The 20554-nt window shown below is 35.7% G+C and overlaps 1 protein-coding gene across 4 annotated transcripts; it reads right to left on the bottom strand.

Moving 5' to 3' along the window:
* Nucleotides 1-172: 172 nt before the first annotated feature.
* LOC131537062 (butyrophilin-like protein 3) lies at nt 173-20291 on the bottom strand. Of its 4 annotated transcripts, XM_058770305.1 has the most exons (14): nt 20155-20290; nt 19903-19978; nt 14146-14499; nt 13282-13554; nt 12647-12754; nt 10412-10453; nt 10097-10138; nt 9857-9898; nt 7139-7180; nt 6826-6870; nt 4569-4601; nt 1530-1583; nt 1344-1388; nt 173-712 (listed from the first exon to the last, which is right to left on the bottom strand). In XM_058770305.1, exons 2-14 carry the CDS (start codon nt 19958-19960, stop codon nt 666-668), a joined length of 1185 nt encoding a protein of 394 aa, XP_058626288.1. In that variant the 5' UTR covers nt 19961-19978; nt 20155-20290; the 3' UTR covers nt 173-665. The 4 variants fall into 4 exon arrangements, with proteins under 4 accessions (XP_058626288.1, XP_058626289.1, XP_058626290.1 ...); XM_058770306.1 differs by lacking the exon at nt 6826-6870; XM_058770307.1 differs by lacking the exons at nt 173-712; nt 1344-1388; nt 1530-1583 and adding an exon at nt 3654-4087 and having other exon boundaries at nt 20155-20291.
* Between the last annotated feature and the right edge of the window lie 263 nt (nt 20292-20554).

Here is a 20554-nt window from a genome sequence, read left to right as displayed (position 1 = left end):
ACGACGTGGAGGCGAAGAACCGCCCGACGCGCAGTGGGTTTATAGGAAGCGCATTAATATTGAACGTGATTAAACTGACCTTATGGAAGCAGAATAATGACAATAGTTTTTGAAACATAAAGCATACTGAATTCCACAAATCGAAAAAAAGATGCATTGCAATTAACAGTGCTTGCATTTTAATGCCTTGTATTTCCAGGGCTTGCATTTTTAGGTCCTGAAATTTAACACAGTTGTTTATTTAAGCTGGGAATATTTCAATTCAAAATATTTTCATTTTTAAAAATGAAACACATTTTCATAATTAAAAATTCAACAATTCGTATTTTTAAACAGGTTGAATACTTTGGAAGTGAATTCTGGAAGGTGAATATGATGTATAATATTCGATAGGCAAATTTCAGTCATTTTATTTCACTTTCCAAATTCGCTGCCACAAATTAAGTGGTTAAAATTCGGCAGAAAAGTCAGCGTTGCACATCCGGGAACCGCGGGAATAGCAGTGGAGCACCGATGCATGATCTCCAGCTGATGTCAGCCGCTCCATATCATAAAAGGAGACCAGACCCTCCTCATAATCCACAATCCAGGCTCCACACTCAGACTGTTCCACCCCATCATGTTACTGGCCTGAATACCACTCAATTCACTCCTTCACCTGCACCTCATTGTAAAAGACACTTTTTATCTTCTTTTTTTGATTGTTGGTTCCCTAAAAACAGAAAGAAAGAATGAAGTTATAAAGGGTCCATAACAGAATTCATCTTAAGATCAATAATGAGATAAATAATATTAGTCACCACTTGAAGACCAGTGAAACCAACAGGACTTTAAACAGATTACTTATCTTATAATAAACTGTAAAGAATTTTATTAATATCTAAATAATTTAATAAAGCCATAAAAAAATCTTAATTTGGTGTAATCATCATGTGACTGTGAATGTTCAGAATAAAGATAAGAAAAACATTACATTATTTTAAATTATCACTCTGAAAAACAACAACTGCATATTTTAAATAAAATGATAAAAAGATGCGTTTATAGGCTGCATTAACTGGTAACTGAATAAATAATTCAAATATACATGCATACAATATAAACATGCATTCATTGTGTGTGTGTGTGTGTATGTGTGTGTGTGTGTGTGTGTGTATCTGAATTGCCATAAAATCATATGTATCTTGTTTTATTTATAAATGAATATACAGTGTTTGTTAATTGTTTGGCAGATCAAATCAGACTTAATAATTAATTCATTAAGAGATAATCCATGCCTAGGTGTGCATTAAACAATTGTACTGCATGATTGGAGGCAAAGAACCACCTGACACAAATCTGACCTTGTTTTCCTTTCGTTTCTTTCACATTCTGTGGTTGATCGTGTTCTGAAGAAAATTCAGAATAAAGACAAGAGAAAACATTAAATAGATAGCTTCACACATGGGTATGTATGGTAACTGAATAAATAATTCAAATGTACATTTTATTTAATTATTAGTGAAATAACCTAATAAAGATAAATTCACCTCGTTGCATTCCGCTTTTCACAATCTGTTCTTGATCATCTTCTGAAGAAAATTCTGAATAAAGGTGAGATACAACTTCAGAGGTGTAAAATACTTGAACAATTTTACTTTATTACTGTACTGAAGTATTATTTTGGTGAATTGATTTAAATAAAAATTATACTTACTACTTGTACTTTTGTTTCAATACATTTCTAAAGAAAAAACAGTACTTTTTGCTCCATACAATTTTATTTCAACTTGAAAGGTACTTGTTAGATTTTTGCATTTTTATTTTATCTTACGCTCATTAAATAAGGTAACTGAAGCTCAAACAGGTACGGAGCCCTTTACAGGACATTGTGGTGGGAAAAATTCGCGGTGAATGAAAAAAATTCAGGGTGGGAGGAAAAATTCTTTTCAAATGTTTTGCGTTCTCTCGCAAAACTTTTGCGTTCCCTCGAGAAACTTTGCGTTCCCTCGCAAAACTTTTGCTTTCTCTCGCAAAGATATTTGCGTTCTCTCGCAAAACTTTTGCGTTCCCTCGAGAAACTTTGCGTTCCCTCGCAAAACTTTTGCGTTCTCTCGCAAAACTTTTGCTTCTCTCGCAAAGATATTTGCGTTCTCTCGCAAAACTTTTGCGTTCCCTCGAGAAACTTTGCGTTCCCTCGCAAAACTTTTGCGTTCTCTCGCAAAACTTTTGCTTCTCTCGCAAAGATATTTGCGTTCGGACAAACGCTTCCTGTTTACTTTGCAGCTTGCAGTGGTTACAGCTCGTATGTTCACAATGGAGCGGTTCATAGAGTTTTATTTTGAACTTGCACTCAAAGTAATACAGTCAGTGCTTATGTCGAAGCACGGTTTTGGGACATTCTAAAACGCTTAATGTGGCTTAATGTTTTAAAACAGTGACATTGGAGGACTAAATTCGATAATAATAAATCCTGATAAAAATTATTAGGCTAACATTAATAACCTTATTAATAATATTCCTATTAATAAAGCAGAATATGAACGCAACGCCCTGCACGTTAAGCCTTTTCTTCCCCATAGAAAACGCTTAAGGTAGGCTATAATGAAAGGTTCATGCAGCTGGTATGTTCACAATGGGGCGGTTCATAGAGTTTTTATTTTGAACTTTGATTCAAGTATAAAGAAATACAGTCAGTCAGGTTAGTTCAAGGCACGGTTTTGGGACATTCTAAAACGCTTTAATGTGGCTTAATGTATTAAAACAGTGACATTAGGACCAAATTCGATAATAATAAATACTAATAAAATTGTTAGGTTTATATTAATAACCTTATTAATAATATTACTATTAATAAAGGAGAATAGCCCAGAATATGAATGCAACGGATTTGGTATTTTTAAATCACCGTTTTCATTATAGCCTACTAAGCTTTTATGGGGGAGAAAAAGCTTAGGCTACGTGCAGGGCGTTGCGTTCATATTCTGGGCTATTCTGCTTAGTAATATTATTAATAAGGTTATTAATATTAGCCTAATAATTGTATCAGCTTTTATTATTATTGAATTTGGTCCTCCAAGTCACTGTTTTAAAACATTAAGCCACATTAAGCGTTTTATTATGTCCCAAAACCGTGCCTTGAACTAAGCATTGACTTATTAATTTATTTGAGTCCAAGTTCAAAATAAAACTCTATGAACCGCTCATTGTGAACATAGGAGCTATAACCACTGCAAGCTGCAAAGTAAACATGAAGCGTTTGTCCGAACTCAAATGGTTTTGCTAGAGAACGCAAAAGTTTTGCGAGAGAACGCAAATATCTTTGCGAGGGAACGCAAACATGTTTGCGAGGGAACGCAAAAGTTTTGCGAGGGAACTCAAATATCTTTGCGAGGTAACGCAAAAGTTTTGCGAGAGAACGCAAATATCTTTGCAAGAGAACGCAAAAGTTTTGAGAGAGAACGCAAATATCTTTGTGAGGGAACGCAAAAGTTTTGAGAGAGAACGCAAAAGTTTTGCGAGGGAACGCAAATATCTTTGCGAGAGAACGCAAAAGTTTTGAGAGAGAACGCAAAAGTTTTGCGAGGGAACGCAAATATCTTTGCGAGGGAACGCAAAAGTTTTGCGAGAGAAAATTTTTCCCTCCCACCCTGAATTTTTTCCATTCACCCCGATTTTTTCCCACCACAATGTCCTGTAAAGGGCTCCGTAGGAAACCACACAAAGTGAACATGCATTTTGTTTTTGTTTTCTTCCTTTAACCAAACTTTTGTATGTCTGCCTGACAAAATATTTTATGCAGTTTCTTTTAAGCAATTTCACTTTGCAAAGAGAAGACGATTCAATGTGATGAAACAAGCATCTCCTCTTGTTTCTTTTCTTTTTTTCCTCTTCCCTTTTACTTTTTTTAATTACTAATATTAAAAAAGGTTATTTTTTACTTTAACGCAAGTATGTTTTTAACCAGTGTCTGTGCCTTCACTTGAGTATATTTTCTGAGTACTTTTTTACACCTGCGTAAACTTTACATTAAAAATAAAATTATAACTTAAAAAGATAAATTCTCCTTGTTTTCTTTCCCTGTTCTCATTCTGTAGTTGATCATGTTCTGAAGAAAATACAGAATAAAGGCAAGAGAAAACTATGTTAAACAGATAACATCAGACACGGGTACATACTGTAAGTGAATAAATAATTCATTTAATGTACATTTTATAAACATGCACCTATAAAAATATAATAATGTAAACATGCATCTGTATATATATATGTTTAAATTAATAGTGAATATGAAGAGTTCCAACGCAAAAGCCTCTAAAAGCCATCTTGGTCAAAAATGAGATAACGATACTGAGCGAATGCTCTCCATACATAGTATATGTTCATCAAGAACTTTCACTTCAAATGCACTAAATCCCAGCCTCAACCCATTCAGAAGTACCAGTACTTACATAGAAATCTATACATAGTAGCCAGAAAGAAACGCTAATTTTAAAGAAAAACGTCAGACATACTTAGAGGCTTTTGCATCTGAACTCTTCATATAACCTAATATATTAATAGTGAATATAATCTAAAGATACATTCACCTTGTTTTCTGTTCTCCAGTAGTCGATCAAGTTCTGAAGAAAATTCAGAATAAAGGTAAGAGAAAACATTAAATAGACAACATCACGGGTATATATGGTAACTGAATTCAATTGTACATTTTATAAACAGGAATCTATTATATAAGTGTGTGTGTGTGTGTGTGTGTGTGTGTGTGTGTGCGCGCGCGTGTGCGTTTTTGTGACATATGAGGACACAAATTTGTATAATGACATGGGTATGACAGGAATTACAAGGAAAAGGTGACTTACGAGGACATTATTCCATGTCCCCATTTTTCAAAAGGCTTATAAATCATAAAGAATTAGTTTTTTTGAGAAAGTAAAAATGCACAAAGTTTCCTGTAAGGGGTAGGTTTAGGTGTAGGGCCATAGAAAATATAGTTTGTACAGTATAAAAACCATTACACCTATGGAATGTCCCCACAATTCACAAAAACAAATGTGTGTGTGTGTTTGAATTGCCATAATGTCAATTATGCCTCATTTTATTTGAGACCGGTCTCATGAAAATGCGTATAAACAGTATGCCAAATAAAAACGAAAACTTGTGGTATTGATACGCAAAAATGGACTTTGGCGTGCATATTATACGCGCGTTTTTGGCGTGCATATAATACGCAGTTTTCGCGTGCATATAATACGACATTTGTTGGCGTGCATATGATACATAGTTTTCGAGTAAATACGATACGCATCTACCCCACAACCCTTATCCAGGCCCGTAGCCAGCTATGAGGTCACCGAGGTCCGAACCTCGGTAAATTTTTCATGTTCAAAAATAAAATTTGTTCTCTGAATGACCAATTTGCTATTAAACTCCTCATATGTCTGTATGTATAATTCAGTTTAGACAGTTTGCAAGAATGTTTAGCGTCCGTGGTATGAAAATGATCGCTGCGAGACGCTGGCGGAGTGAACGAGGCTTGAGAGTGTTGTGAGTGAGGACGCGAGCGCAGTCTCAGTGTTGCCAAATCCAGCTAATATGCACGTTTTTGACTTGTCTTTCCCACTTAATTTGACACTTTAGAAAGTTAATAATGTAGGACCTTGCGGTTTAGGGTCAGCGATATCTTTATCTTATCTTATTTGCAAAAGATTTGTAATATATTCAGTTTATTTTTATTTACTGATGGGCTTTTGCTCATCTTAATAGCAATATCTGGCAACACTGCATCGCCGTAATCACCAGTAATCAAAAAAGCCCATTTCTGACATAGCCTACCCTACGACATTCGATAAGGGAAACGCAAAAAAAAAAAATAAAAAAACATTCATATTATCTGTCAGAAACGTTATCAACGCTGTCAAAAACAGTAGCATTTAACACTAGTGCAGAGATCTGTAGAAAAAGTAGGTTACAGAATAAAATGAAATATGCAAACACTATGAAGAAGTATATGCCAAGTCATTCATAGTAGTTAAATTTTCACAAATCATGCTATAAACATTTATAAGAGCACTAGACAAAGTTATCAGCTACACAGCAATGGTTATAAATAAAAACTATAACAGTATTGTTGCATGTATAATAAACAACTGATAAAATTATCCACCCCATAACTATAGAAATGTATTAACAAATTTTGATGCAATAAATAGGGTATGATTTAAAAATTAAAATCCCTCCAAAACAGAGAAAACTTCTTTCTTTCACAAAAATTTCTGTCTATTTTAAAGTGTTAATAGTGTATAATGAGTTGTATATATAGGGGTTATTATAGCACAATTCTATAATAAGAGGTTATTATAGCATACAATCTCCCCCCAACCATCCCCCCATCCGGACCTCACTAATTTTCAAAGCCTGGCTACGGCCATGCCCTTATCCTACCCATTGCGTAGCATATACACGCCAAAGTCCATTTTTGTGTATCAATACCACGAGTTTTCGTTTTTATTTGGCGTAGCCTACTATTTATACACACTTTCATGAGACCGGGTTGTTTTATTTACACATGAATACGCAGTGTGTTAATGTTTTGCAGATCAGCAGACTTTATTAATTAATTGATAAACTTCATTGTGTTCTGAAGAAAGTTTAAAAAAAAACTAGATTAAAATTATATAATTATTTCATACTAATAACAAATTGTATTTTAAAAAATGGCAAAAAAATAAATAAATAAATAAACTTATACACAGATGCATATACAGTGTCTCTTAAGCAGATATTTTGTGGATGAAAACGTTTTTACTTTACATTAATAATGAAATTATGACTTAAAGAAAGATTCACCTTGCTTTATTCTCTGGTTCTCATTTTGTAAAAGTGCATTGTATTCTGAAGAAAATTCAGAATAAAGGCAAGAGAAAATAACATTAAAATAGATCATGAGAAAATATCATTAAAGATTATTAAAATAGCTACAAATGGTAACTGAATAGATCATTCAAATGTACATTTTATAAAAATGCAACTAATATAGGGGAGAAATAATTACAACAAATATAAAATAAATAAATAAATAAACAAATAAACTAACTAACTTTAAAAATGGCAAAAAAATTAAATTATTAGTTAAATAAGAACCTAATAAAGATAAATTCACCTTGTTGTTTTCTGTTCTTCTCCTCCTGTAGATGATCAAGTTCTGAAGAAAATTCAAAATAAAGGCAAGAGAAAACATTAACATAGATAACATCAGGGATATACAGTCATGGCCAAAAATATCGGCACCCTTGGTAAATATGATCAAAGAAGGCTGTGAAAATGATCTGCATTGTTAATCCTTTTGATCTTTTATTTAAAAAGTTCACAAAAATCTAACCTTTCATTGGATAATAAGAATTGTTAGAATTGTTTTTCTCAAATACACGTTGGACACAATTATTGGCACCCCTAGAAATTCTTATGAGTAAAATATCTTTGAAGGATATTCCCATTCATATTCACAATTTTGAGCACACCAGGATGTGCACATAATACACATTAGCCACAATTAACGGCACCCTTTTATTCAATACTTTTTGAAACCTCCATTTGTCAGTTTAACAGCTCTAAATGTTCTCCTATAATGCCTGATGAGGTTAGAGACACCTGACAAGAGATCAGAGACCATTCCTTCATCCAGAATCACTCCAGACCCTTTAGATTCCCAGCTCCATGTTGGTGCTTCTTCTCTTCAGTTCACTCATTTTCTACAGGGTTCAGGTCAGAGGACTGGAATGGCCAGCAGAAGCTTGGTTTTGTGCTCAGTGATCCATTTTTGTGTTGTTTTTGAGGTTTGTGTTTGGATTATTGTACGGTTGGAAGATCCAAACATGGCCCATTATAAGATTTCTAACAGCGTCAGTCACTTATTGATTTTTTATCTGCTGGTATTTGATAGAATCCATGATGCCATGTGTCTAAACAAGATGTCCAGGACCTCCAGCAGAAATATAGGCCCACGACATCAAAAATACAGCAGTATATTTCATTGTACACATGGGGTACTTTTTATCTGTCACGAATCCAGTCTATGAACTTCCGTTCACTCACCACCAGAGGTCACTCACTCAACACATTGACTCTCAAAACATCCATCACACTGGACTCCATTTCCCATCATCCATTGCACTGATGACACATACACAGCTGATTACACTGATTGCACATATGCTGAAGGCACTGATCACACAGTTATCACTAATCACACACTCTACTTAAGCCATGGACTTTCTCTCCCTCACTGCCGAGTATTGTATGCACTTATCCCTCTCCTAGTGATAGCTACTCTACGGAGCCCATGTAGTTTTCTTAGTCTTGCCTTGCCTGTTTTCCTGTGTTTTATTCTAGCCTGTGTTTCCTGGATTAACCCTTTCCGTGCCATTCCGTGTTTCTGTTCAGTTCCTGTATTGTCCTGCATTTTTTTCTCCCCTAGTGTTAGCTGCTTTACGGAACGTTTGTTGTTTTCTAGTCTGTGTTCCCAGTATTTACCCGTCTCACTGTTCGGACTGTTTATTCCCTTGCCTGGATTATAGCCCATGTACCTGCATTATCTCTCTACCTTGCCCTTTTGGATACTGTTCGCCCATCGTCGACCTTCGCTTGCCCTAGGATTACTCTTTGTCTTGTCCCTGCCATACCTGTTTGCCATTGTTTTGACCCTGCCTGTATATATGGCCATGCCTTTAAATAAAAGCTTGCACTTGGATTCGCACGTCTCACGTCTCGTCAGCCACGTTACATTATCCCTGTGTTCACCAAACCCATCTTGAGTGTTTGCTGCTAAAAAGCTCATTTTTTAGTTTCATCTGACCATAAGAAGCCAGTCCCATTTGAAGTTCCAGTCGTGGTGTCTGATAACTGAATATGCTGGAGTTTGTTTTTGGATGAGCGAGGAGAATTTTTCTTGAAACCCTCCCAAACAACATGTGGTGATGTAGGTGCTGTTTGACAATTTTTTTAAGGTTTTCTGACCCCGAGACTCAACTATTTTATGCAGTTTTCCAGCTGAGGTCCTTGGAGAGTCTTTAGCCACTCAAACTCTCCTTCTCACTGTGCATTAGGACGATACAATATAGACACATGTCCTCTTCCAGGCAGTTTCGTAACATTTAATGTTGATTGGAAATTCATAATTATTGCCCTGATGGTGGAAATGGGAATTTTCATTGCTCTAGCTCTTTTCTTTAAGCCACTTCACTAATTTGTGAAGCTCAATTATCTTTTGCTGCACATCAGAAATACATTCTTTGTTTTTTTCTCATTGTGATGGATGATTAAGGGAGTTTGGGCTTTGATTTCCCTCCTATTTATATTTCTGTGAAACAGAAAGCCATGGCTGGATAATTTCATGTTCATAATCACCCTGGAGTGCTCAAAATTGTGAATATGAATGATGGGAATATACTTCAGAGATATTTTCTCATAAGAATTTCTAGGGGGTGCCAATAATTGTGTCCAACGTGTATTTGAGAAAAACATTTATTTCATAATGATATTTCCCCCCATTTTAAATTCTTATTATTCAATGAAAGGTTCGATTTTTGTGATTTTTTTTAATCAAAGATCAAAAGGATTAACAACGCAGATTAATTTTCACAGCCTTCTTTGATCACATTTACCAAGGGTGCCAATATTTTTGGCCATGACTGTATATGGTAAGTGAATAATTCAAGTGTACATTTTATAAACATGCATCTATTATAGGGGTGGAATAATAACTACAAATATTAAAAAAAGAAAAAAAAAACATGTTTGAGTCTGGTTAAGTAGATATTTTGTGAATGAAAACAAACTCTACATTAAAAATGAAATTATAACAAAAAAAAGACAAATTCACCTTGTTGTTTTCTGTTCTTCTCCTCCTGTAGTTGATCATATTCTGAAGAAAATTCAGAATAAAAGCAAGAGAAAACATTAAATAGATAACATCAGGGGTATATATGGTAAGTGAATAATTAAAATGTACATTTTATAAACATGCATCTATTATAGGGGTGGAATAATAACTACAAATATTAAAAAAGAAAAAAATGTTTAACTTGATAATGAAATAATAACATAATAAAGATAAATTCACCTTGTTGAATTCTGCATGTCTCTGTCTGTAGCTGATCATGTTCTGAAGAAAATTCAGAATAAAGGCAAGTGAAAACAACATTAAATACATAGACCATAATTATTTCTGACTGAGGAAGAAGAACTACAAATACAACAGAAATTATATTTAAATAATATGTAAATAAATTAATGAATAAAAATAAGATGACAAAAACTTTAAAAAAAAAAGATATAAACAAAAACATATTTGAATACACATTGTTTGTTAATGTTTTATGGATGAAAACAAACTTTACATTAAAAATGAAATTATAACTAAAAAAGACAAATTCACCTTGTTTTTTTCTCCTGTTCTCATTCTGTAGTTCGTCATGTTCTGAAGAAATTCAGAACAAAAAAGACAAGAGAAGGTGACCAAGTGAAGTGAAAGTGACATGTGGCCAAGTACAGCTACCCATACTCGGAATTTGTGCTCTGCATTTATCCCATCCAAAGTGCACACACACAGCAGTGAACACACACACACCATGAACACACACCCCGGAGCAGTGGGCAGCCATTTATGCTATATACGGCGCACAGGGAGCAGTTGGGGATTCGATGCCTTGCTCAAGGGTGAAGGTGGAGAGAGAGCGCTGTAAATTCACTCCCCCCACCTACAATCCCTGCCGGACCTGAGACTTGAACCCGCAACCTTTGGGTTACGAGTCCGACACTCTAACCATTAGGCCACAACTCCAAATCAAGGTGACCTAAGATATACACTTTCCCTCATAAGACAAAAAGTATATGAATACACAGTGTGTGCTGATTAAATAGTTTGTGTATGAAATGTATGGAGTTACTGTTGTGTCTTTTTTTTATTCAATCAAACATACCATGTTTGAGAGCAAAAGTAATAACATTGTAATTAAAGAATAAAGATTGCAAAAACCGGTATAATATTTACTGATATTTCAAATGGAATAAGGACACAATTGCGTCTGCTCCTGTTTCTTTGTGATCACATGGTTTCACTAAACAATGTCCATTAGTTCAAAAGTGAGAAATATTGATGGATTCCCACGTTTACTTCATATTTCTTAAAAAAAAAAAAATTATTAATTCAATTATGAGCATGAAGTGATGCCTAATGTTCTGTTTGTTTCGGTTCACATGACTTACAGACGATTCGCTGCAGATCTGTCGCTCATCTTATGTGTCATAACTCCCACCCTTCTATAATGACATTCTACGTTCTGACTGCACACAAATAACAGATAGCATTTCAAAAATAAATAAACAATTACGATGGCTTGCATGTGTTTTTCATTAATTTTATACGAATAAAGATGTTAATATGAGAAATGCTAAGCAGGTGCAACATTTAGCCAACTATGAAAAGTCACATATAATATATTTCTATCTCATATCATCAAAATCCACTTTAGATCTCTACACTAGATGGTGTTACAGTATAAAGTGCATTTTAGGGGAAAAACAACATTAATTTCATACTGTAAATTATGTGTCGCTTGAGGCTAATTACCAGGTGCGATTATATAACAAATGTATCACATAATGTAGGAATGTAATGTAATGAATTCACATAATGTAAGAATAAAATGTTTTGTTTTCTAGAAATACACTTGATAATAGTTGGATACTTGAACATTAGGATTAGCCTAAATTAAGATGGCTGAGAAAGGCTGTGCCAAATGGGCAGAAAACAGAGTGGCTGATTATACCATCAAGCGTGTGTCTATAAAAGCAGGTTAGTACAGTGAAATATGGTCAAACGTTTATTGTTAGGCCATTATAGCGTGTGTCACCAGTCGGTGTCATATTTAATATTGAACATGGCTGAGAAAGACTGCTCCGAAATGACTTGGCTCATTCAACTGTATTGTGCAATATGTTAAGTTGAAGGTCCATTAAAATTGTTACAGTAAAAGTTATCGAAATGTAGATTTCGTTTAGGAAATTAGACTGTGTATTAAGCCCCAGTGTTAAAACACACCCTCTTCATGCCACAACTGGGACTGGGCAGTGGGTGTGGCCAAACCATTGTGTCAAGAGTGAGAGTGACCAATAGAAACAGGTCTTTCATTCTAGCACAGTTACTGCCAAGATTTTAGACCTGCAAAAAATTAGACCAGAAACAGAACAGAAAGCAAAATATATGGGTGCGTAATGAAAAATGTAGGAACGGCATAGAATATTTATTTACAATACAAAGATTTTATCAATTACTTTATTTTTGTAAATAAAACAATTCCAACGGTAGCACAATTCTTAGCAATCATTTTTACTTGCAGTCTTTTATTTTTTAATTACAATATATTTTTTCTCTCAAACACAGTATGCTTGATTGAATAAAAAAGACACAAAAGTATAAGCCTTTAAATTAATAGTGAACGACTTTCGACAAAAATAAATAAATAAAATAAAATTACAGATTTCTTCAGTCCTGCATATATGTCCACAGTTGGACACTATTGGTGGACTGAGGAATAATAAACATGTGACAACCAGCCCTAGGATCCCTTATTTATTTAAATCAAATATATTAAACAAACAAGAATTTTACCTCTGTTTTTACGAACAAATGCAGCTAACAGTATTCCAGCAATCACAATGAGCGCAACAGCAATTAAATTCAAGATGATTGTTGTCCTCCAAGGATTAAAACTTATACCTGCAAAACAAAACAGTGACTCACATTGAGCACATTGTGTCAAACATTTATTACTATTTGATTAAAAATGATTAATAATGCAAGCAAGATACATTTGTATACATACACAGTAAAAAAAAAAAAAGTGCTATTAAAACTAATTCTGCTGATGCTTTTTGATTTACATACCCTAATGTTACGCACTAAATTCATTATTAAAGTGTAACTTTGCTGATTTTCAACCCACTTGTATTGTTAGAATATCAGCATTATATGTAAATAAACAAGATTAAATTTTTCTCCAAGTTATGTGTACCTATACCCCTGTTTAATTTGTCATCATCCAGCTGAGATTTGCTAAGAAATAAACCAGTATATCTCGGTACACACAAGTAGGAGAAAAACCTTGTTCATTTACATCTACGACATTGTAACAATACAAAGCGAGTTGGAAATCTGCTAAGTTACACTTTATTTGATCTACTCTACAGCGTCAAATAACCATAAAAATATCATAAAAATTGCACAACAAATGTGTCAGTACATACTTGAGGTCACAATCAGTGTCTCCAGCGTGTGATGTCTCAGTTTGACTCTGCAGTGAATCTTGTCGTCTCTGTGATGTACAGTGATGGTGTGTTTCACACTGAACCCGTCTGTGTTTCTTTGCATTTGTGTAGTTTCCGAACTCAAACTGACCCCTTCACTGTTCAGCCACTCAAGAACAGGTTCAGGATACCAACCTTCAGATTCACACTGTAGATGAAGCCTTTCTGAATGATCAAACCCATCTACAGTGATCACTGGAGGACGTCCTACAGCTACAGAGACCAAGATGAAGAACATTCACTGAGTGCATAACCCTATTTTTTCTGCCTATAAACCTGTTTTTGTTCTTTCTTTTTGTGTTAGTTTGATGCTGACAAGAGCATCAAACTAAATCATAAAGGAGTAACATACAGGGGAGACTCTGGATGGTTGTAAAACTTTTTACTTTAAGATAAAACCTAAAATTCAGCATTCAAATAAGGTTCGGGACAAATTCATGTGTGTATGCATGTGTGGCGAATTATAGGTGCTAACGTTTTGTGAGAAATTCTCCTGTGCATATAAATATTAATTCACGCAATTATTAGTGAATGTGACCCAGTGTGTGTGCTTGTGAGTCACTTTCATAGTTGTCAAATGTGGGCTTACACACCATCTCATTTCATTGTGTTCAATCTTTGTGGGTGCAGTAGAAGTAAATCGTGAAAGTTGTGTGACAATCCTTCCCATCTGCTAAACATGATATTTCTATGACCTTATAGACCCCTTTACAACTGATCCCATGTTACAAACATCCCAGTCTTCCCTACACCAAAGCTTCATGTCTAAAACCATTAAATGTTCGTTTTCATTGGTTTACTCACCTTCAACACTGACATCAACAGTAGCATCATCATACCAGGATTTGGACTGAATAAAACACTTGTAACGTCCTTCATCTGAGACTCGGACTGATGAGAGTTTGAGTGATGCATCTCCTCTCTGTAGTTCTTGATGATTCAGTTCTGTTCTCCCTCTGTAGGACTCAATTTGCTTTGTGTTTCTGTCTCCATGATCCTCATAGAGATGCACTAGCTGTGAGTCTTTCAGATCAAGACCAGACCACCTCACTGTCATGTCCACAACACTGATGTTGGGTTTGACTGAACAGGGCAGAATCACATCTTCACCAGCTACAGCAAATACAGAATCTACAGGTCCCACCACATCATACCGCTCTGTTATAAAAGAAAGAAAGCAGGTGTAAAATTTGTGCTAACAAGTTTCCCTTTTGATACGGTAGGAATCCTGTCACGAATCCTGTCCATGCACTTCCGTTCACTCACCACCAGAGGTCACCTGCTCATCACATGGACTCTTGCACTGCACTACACTACTGTTGCATTTCATCAGACTACAATTCCCATCATTGTACTGATCACAGCTGTCACCAATCACTCGTTGCACTGATTACACAGCTGATCCCATCAGACACGCTTTATAAGCCTTGGACTTCCTCTCTATCATCGCCGAGTATTGTATGCATTTATCACTGTTCTAGTTGTTAGCTACTTTACAGAGCCCTGTTAGTTTTCCTAGTCTTGTCTTGCCTTGTCTTGCCTGTTTCAGATTGTGTTTTCCCCTGCCTGGACTATTACTTACGTTTTGGATTATCTCTCTTGTCTAGTCCCTTTGGATGAACTGCTATCTGTACCTGTTAATACCCTGTCAACTGCTCTGTTGGAGTTGTACCCTATCGTGATAGCTTGTATTTTGTGGGGTAAGCACTGGTCAAGGAAACAAATTATGTTCTTCTGCGACAATGAAGCAACTGTCAATATTATTAATAAGGGTCGCTCCTCTGTACCGTTTATAAACCGTTTTGTTAGGCGCCTTACTTGGTTATCTGTATTGGGTAACTTCAATTTTCGGGCTGCTCACATTCCTGGCTTAAACAACCAAATCGCTGATTCTTTGTCTCGGTTTGAATTTCAGATATTCCACCTCCTGTGCCCGGAGGCAGCACCATCCAGCCTGGTCTGTCCCTCTTTCAGCCAAACCGTACTAGACTAGACATGACCTTTCAATTGTATTTGCACTCTGCAGCTCACGTATGCGTAATGGTCTAGCTAAAACTACATTAAAAATGTACAACTCTGCTTGGTCTCACTTCAGTTCTTTCTGTGCAACTTTCCCCGTAGCTGTACTACCGGTCAATGTTTCATATGTTAGTGCTTTATAGTCCACTGTTATGAATCAAGAAAAATGCAGCCTTCAAGCATCAAAAGTATGGTCGCCGGCATCCAATTCCACCTGTGCTGCTTGGATCCATCTACCATCAGCTTACCATGAAATCCATCGATTCGTCTCCTGCTTAATGGCATCAAAAAAGAAAAACCTCAAGGCAACAATCAATGACTGCGTTTACATGCGCACGAATATTGCGATTATTTCCAATAATCAGAGTAAGGACTTAATCGCATTTTGATGTTTACATGTCAAGAGCAAAGCTCTTACTCCCGTTTACATGCAATTTCCATTATTCTTATTATTCGCTAAGAATTGTGGTTAATTTTTTTTACTGCCATTATTCACATACCCCACTGGACAGCACAAATGATGGACTCAGAAAGAGCAGTGTTACTGGTCGCTGTTTTAATTTATTTACGTCTAATGCATAATGATTTTGTATGGCTGTATTCCACGCTTTTTCGGCGCCATAGAAATGTGATGGAGTTTGTTTGCCTATACGCTGCCGTCGCGTTCTGCTCGCCGTTTCTGGATGAGGGTAAAGAACAGAGACTGCTGGCAGCTTGTTGTGTTTTCCTCAGAATGCGATGCTTTCTTCCCCTCCATCGTTTCTAATCTCCGTATTTTTACAGGTGCGTGTCACGTTATTCATGTCACAAGCGCATGCGCACTTTGGTCAGAGCGGCAATACTGCGATTAAGGTGTTTACATGCCTGTGTATTTCGATTAAAATCGGCGTACGCCACCTATGGTTAATACGATTATGCTTGCTGCGATTATGAGCTTAATCGCATTATTTAGATCGAAGTATTGCGTTTACATGAGGTAAAGATTAATCGCAATATCGCCAAAATCTCATCATAATCGCATTAAGAGGGTGCATGTAAACGCACTCAGTGTCTCCCCTTCACACTCCCACTCTTGCTAAAGTTAATATCATGTTTAAGAGAAGGATGCTTTGGGTCTTATACTGATTTAATGCTAGAGTCTGCTTTGCTCACAGCTTTCTATGGATTTCTCAGAGATGGCGAGTTTGCCACACGCACTGATACTTTTAATCCATCACAAGACCTCACAATTTCCAGAGGTGGGTAGAGTACCCAAAAACTGTACTCAAGTAAAAGTAAAAGTACTTGAAGAAATATTTACTCAAGTAAAAGTAAAAGTAATAGTCTGAATAGTTACTTGAGTAAGAGTAAAAAAGTATCGGATAAAAAAACTACTCAAGTAGTTAGTTACTAGTTACTTTGGATCATATACTGCATATAGTATACTTTTATTTATATATATAGATATTTAGATAAAATTTTATATACATACATGCATACATACATATACACACACATATACATATATATACATACATACATATATATATATATATATATATATATATATATATATACACTCTCACACACACACACAGACACAGCCGTTCAAAATACTTTTAATGTTTTTTTTTTTAATGTAATTTATTTCAGTGATGCAAATCAGAATACGTATCAGCCTGATTTATTATCAATGCTGTTCTTTTTTAGCTTTCTATTCATAAAAGAATCCTGAACAAAATGTCACAGGTTCCAAAAAATATTAAGCAGCAAAACTGGAGTAACAGCTGATAAAAATTCAGATTTGCATCACTGAATTAAATAAAATTATTTTAAAGTATATTATGTATAATAAATGTATATATGTATATAACCTCTGACACGGAGAAGAATGAAATCTCCTCACATGACCGCTACAGAACATCTGAACATAACGAAAAAATGCACATTGACGGATCTTCTTCCGTCTGTTCTGCAAAATGTAAACAAATGTAGCCTTTATTTCTGAAAGCGTAAATATTGTGAAAATATCAATATTAATTGTTTCCAGGCAAGGCATTCCTCCTGGAACTAACGCGGTTATCGGGTGTTTATTTCATACTCTCTGACAGCTTATTTAATGAATAAATTATACATTGTATTTAATGTGTAAGGTACATGTACAACAAACTGTAATGTCATAGTGGTATCGTGAACTGTAATCGAATCTATACCTGTGGAACCGTCAGCACACGCGGTGTTCATCTAATAAAGGTCTTCATAGCTAGCAAACCATAGCCTTTGCAGATTTGCTTTCAACTGACTGTTGATCCAGAGCCACGTCTTCAACGCTCTTCTACAACTCTGAGTGAGAGCCGCTTCAGACGACTCAGCGCGTGCTGCAGGGAACTGAACGAATCATTCAAACTGATTCGCGAACCGATTCACTGGTCTGCCAACTGGTTTGATCAAGCCTTCGAACAGAATTGACTCAAAAGAATGAATCATTCGCGAACGGGCATCGCTCATTGCCCAGGAAAAAAAGTAGATGGCGCGCTTGGAATAAATTGAAGGATTTTTAACTTGTACTGCATTAAGATAAAGTAACGAGAGGAGCGTCGCCCACAGTAACGAAGTAAAAGTACCGTTTTTTCACTAAAAATGTACTTGAGTAAGAGTAAAAGTACCCATTTTTAAATATACTCTAAAAGTATTAGTTACCCAAAAAAATTACTCAAGTAAATGTAACGAAGTAAATGTAACTCGTTACTACCCACCTCTGACAATTTCTGATGTAACCATTTATTCTCACTACTTCACCATATATCTAAAGCATTCTAAAACTGATAAAAACAAGGAAGGCACAGTAATTTTTATGTCTGAATCTAACTTTTTTGTCCTTTGTCATCCATGTTGGCCTACTTGAGAAGCCGTCCACAAGCTGGTCCGCAGGACCCATTGTTTTCCACAGAGGAGGGAAAGCCTATGTCCAGAGGCTGGTTTGCCTCCCGTCTCTGCCTTCTCTGCTAATACTGTGGTCTTCCCCCAGAATGTTACACAGCTCATTCTCTGCGCATAGGGGCTACTACAACTGCAGCTTCCTCCTCTCCAATCTCTACCTTGAAGGCCATGGGGCGATGGTCTTCAGTTGCTTATGAACGTTACCTCCGACCCGACGCTCGAGCCATCCTTGACTTGGCTCAAAAAGCTATGAGTGCAGCTCCCTAATCTGCGGTTTAAAATAAAAATGTATGGCTTCAGTAGCTGTTGGGTGTGTTTACTTATAAATATTCATTATTCTATCTTCATTCTTACGCTGACGTCACGTAGTTAATTTGGCTATTTTAAAGCAGTAAATTGGCTTCCGGCAATGCTCATTTGGTTCCTCTGCTGGCTCTTCTTTAGCAGGAAGAGCCAGGGAGGATTGCCTGGTATGGTCTGTTGGGGGGTTTTGTGCTACTCTCCTATTCTTAAAATAGGACGGTTGCCCCTGAAGCAGCTGCTGTTTCCCTGTCTTGGCTTTCATGGAGCTCATGAAAAGGACAGGGAACTTGGAACAGAGCCATACCGCCAAATGTAACTTTAGTAATCATGCCATTAAAGTTGACTCAAAGGCTTGTCTATGGTTTTCTTTTTGACTTAGGTCCTGACTGAAATTATATAATTAACAAAAAATAACAAAAAAACTTTTCTACATATATTTGTTAGGCTAACTGAGACTTGTCATAGCACTTGCATATTATTGCTCTTTTGTTGGTTTTGATTGCTTCCATTGTCCTCATTTGTAAGTCGCTTTGGATAATCTGCTAAATAACTAAATGTAAATGTTTAATGTTATTGACACCACTCATCGCAGGTTCTCACATGTAAGCTTATCACAACACTTCATATTTGACTTTAGGGCAACAGTGAAATTATAATGACAACAAAATGTTTGGTCTGTTCCTTACAAAAAGCTATTGTCTGATACTTTCATGGTATTTTTGGCTTTTGTGAAACATGTCAGGACCTGGTCACTATATGCTTTCATTTTATGCAAAATAGAGTAAACATTGTCTAACATCTCCTTTTGTCTTCCAGAGAAGAAATACAGGTTTGAAATGACATGAGGTGACATTTAAAGGGATGATGAAATGTCCCTTTAAATTAGAAGCAGCAGACAGTTTGTTCTACAGTTTTAGGACAGTTAAAATACACCGAATAATTTTTATCTTTAGTATAAGAAAAGCCTGGTGTGATAATCCTGCACCAGAAACAATACAAGACAAATTTTTCTGAAAAATATATTTCCATGTAAAGCAGCATCTGTCGTTTCCCCAGCTGAGGATTCATTCACTACATTAAACTACATAAAACACTACTTGTTTACACTTTCTTAGATTTGATCACTTATTACATGGCTCTTTGGAATACTTGATTCTGATTGGTCAATCTTGGCATTCAGTGGTCAAATATTTCAGATTGATGAATCTTCAGTTGGACTATGACTGGCTGATTGTACATTGTCCCTTATATAAGTTACTTATTATATCTCGATTCCTTTTTCTTTTACACATAAACACACACTTGAATACAAATAATTACCTGATCTTGAATCAGTAATTCCACTAATAATCAGGAGGGTCAAACAAATAAACTTCATATTTGAAGGACATGGACGCTGAAAAGAAAAATATAGAAAAAAACAAATTGCATGTATTATAATCAGAAAACAGAAAATAGAATGGTGTGTTAACATTTATGTGTTTTCTTTACATTACACATTAGAACAGAAAATCTAAATTCAGAAAATCTATGTAGACTTCAGGTGTATCTCTCAATTCTTCCATGACTTACCTTAATCTCAACATTGATTTCTCCCAAGAGAGTGAATAAATGCAAGATCGTACGGAGATCATTCCTGGTTTAGTTTTACTTTCTCATTTGACTGAACATCTTAAGTGATTACAAAGTTCCTCCAATCACACTAGTGTTACATCCTCTTTAGAGTCTAGGAGCAGGGAGGAGTAACTTTTTTTGTAGGACCTCTCTGCTGCCAAATCAATGTCTTCAGGCTTTGAGTTTATAACTGGCATTTGTGGAGGGTTGTGATTTAACTTTTTGAATCAATTTGCTGGTTCTAACTAGTTTAAATAGCTGGTTTAGTAGGCTCATGACAGAAACACTGCTCTGCACTTTTCAGACAGCAAATCACACCAAATGCAAGATCCGATAGAAAAAAACAATCTATTGAGGT

Source organism: Onychostoma macrolepis, chromosome 03 (genome assembly GCF_012432095.1).
Source record: "Onychostoma macrolepis isolate SWU-2019 chromosome 03, ASM1243209v1, whole genome shotgun sequence".
NCBI classification, from domain to species: Eukaryota; Metazoa; Chordata; class Actinopteri; order Cypriniformes; family Cyprinidae; genus Onychostoma; species Onychostoma macrolepis.
This window is presented reverse-complemented; position numbering and strand designations above follow the sequence as displayed.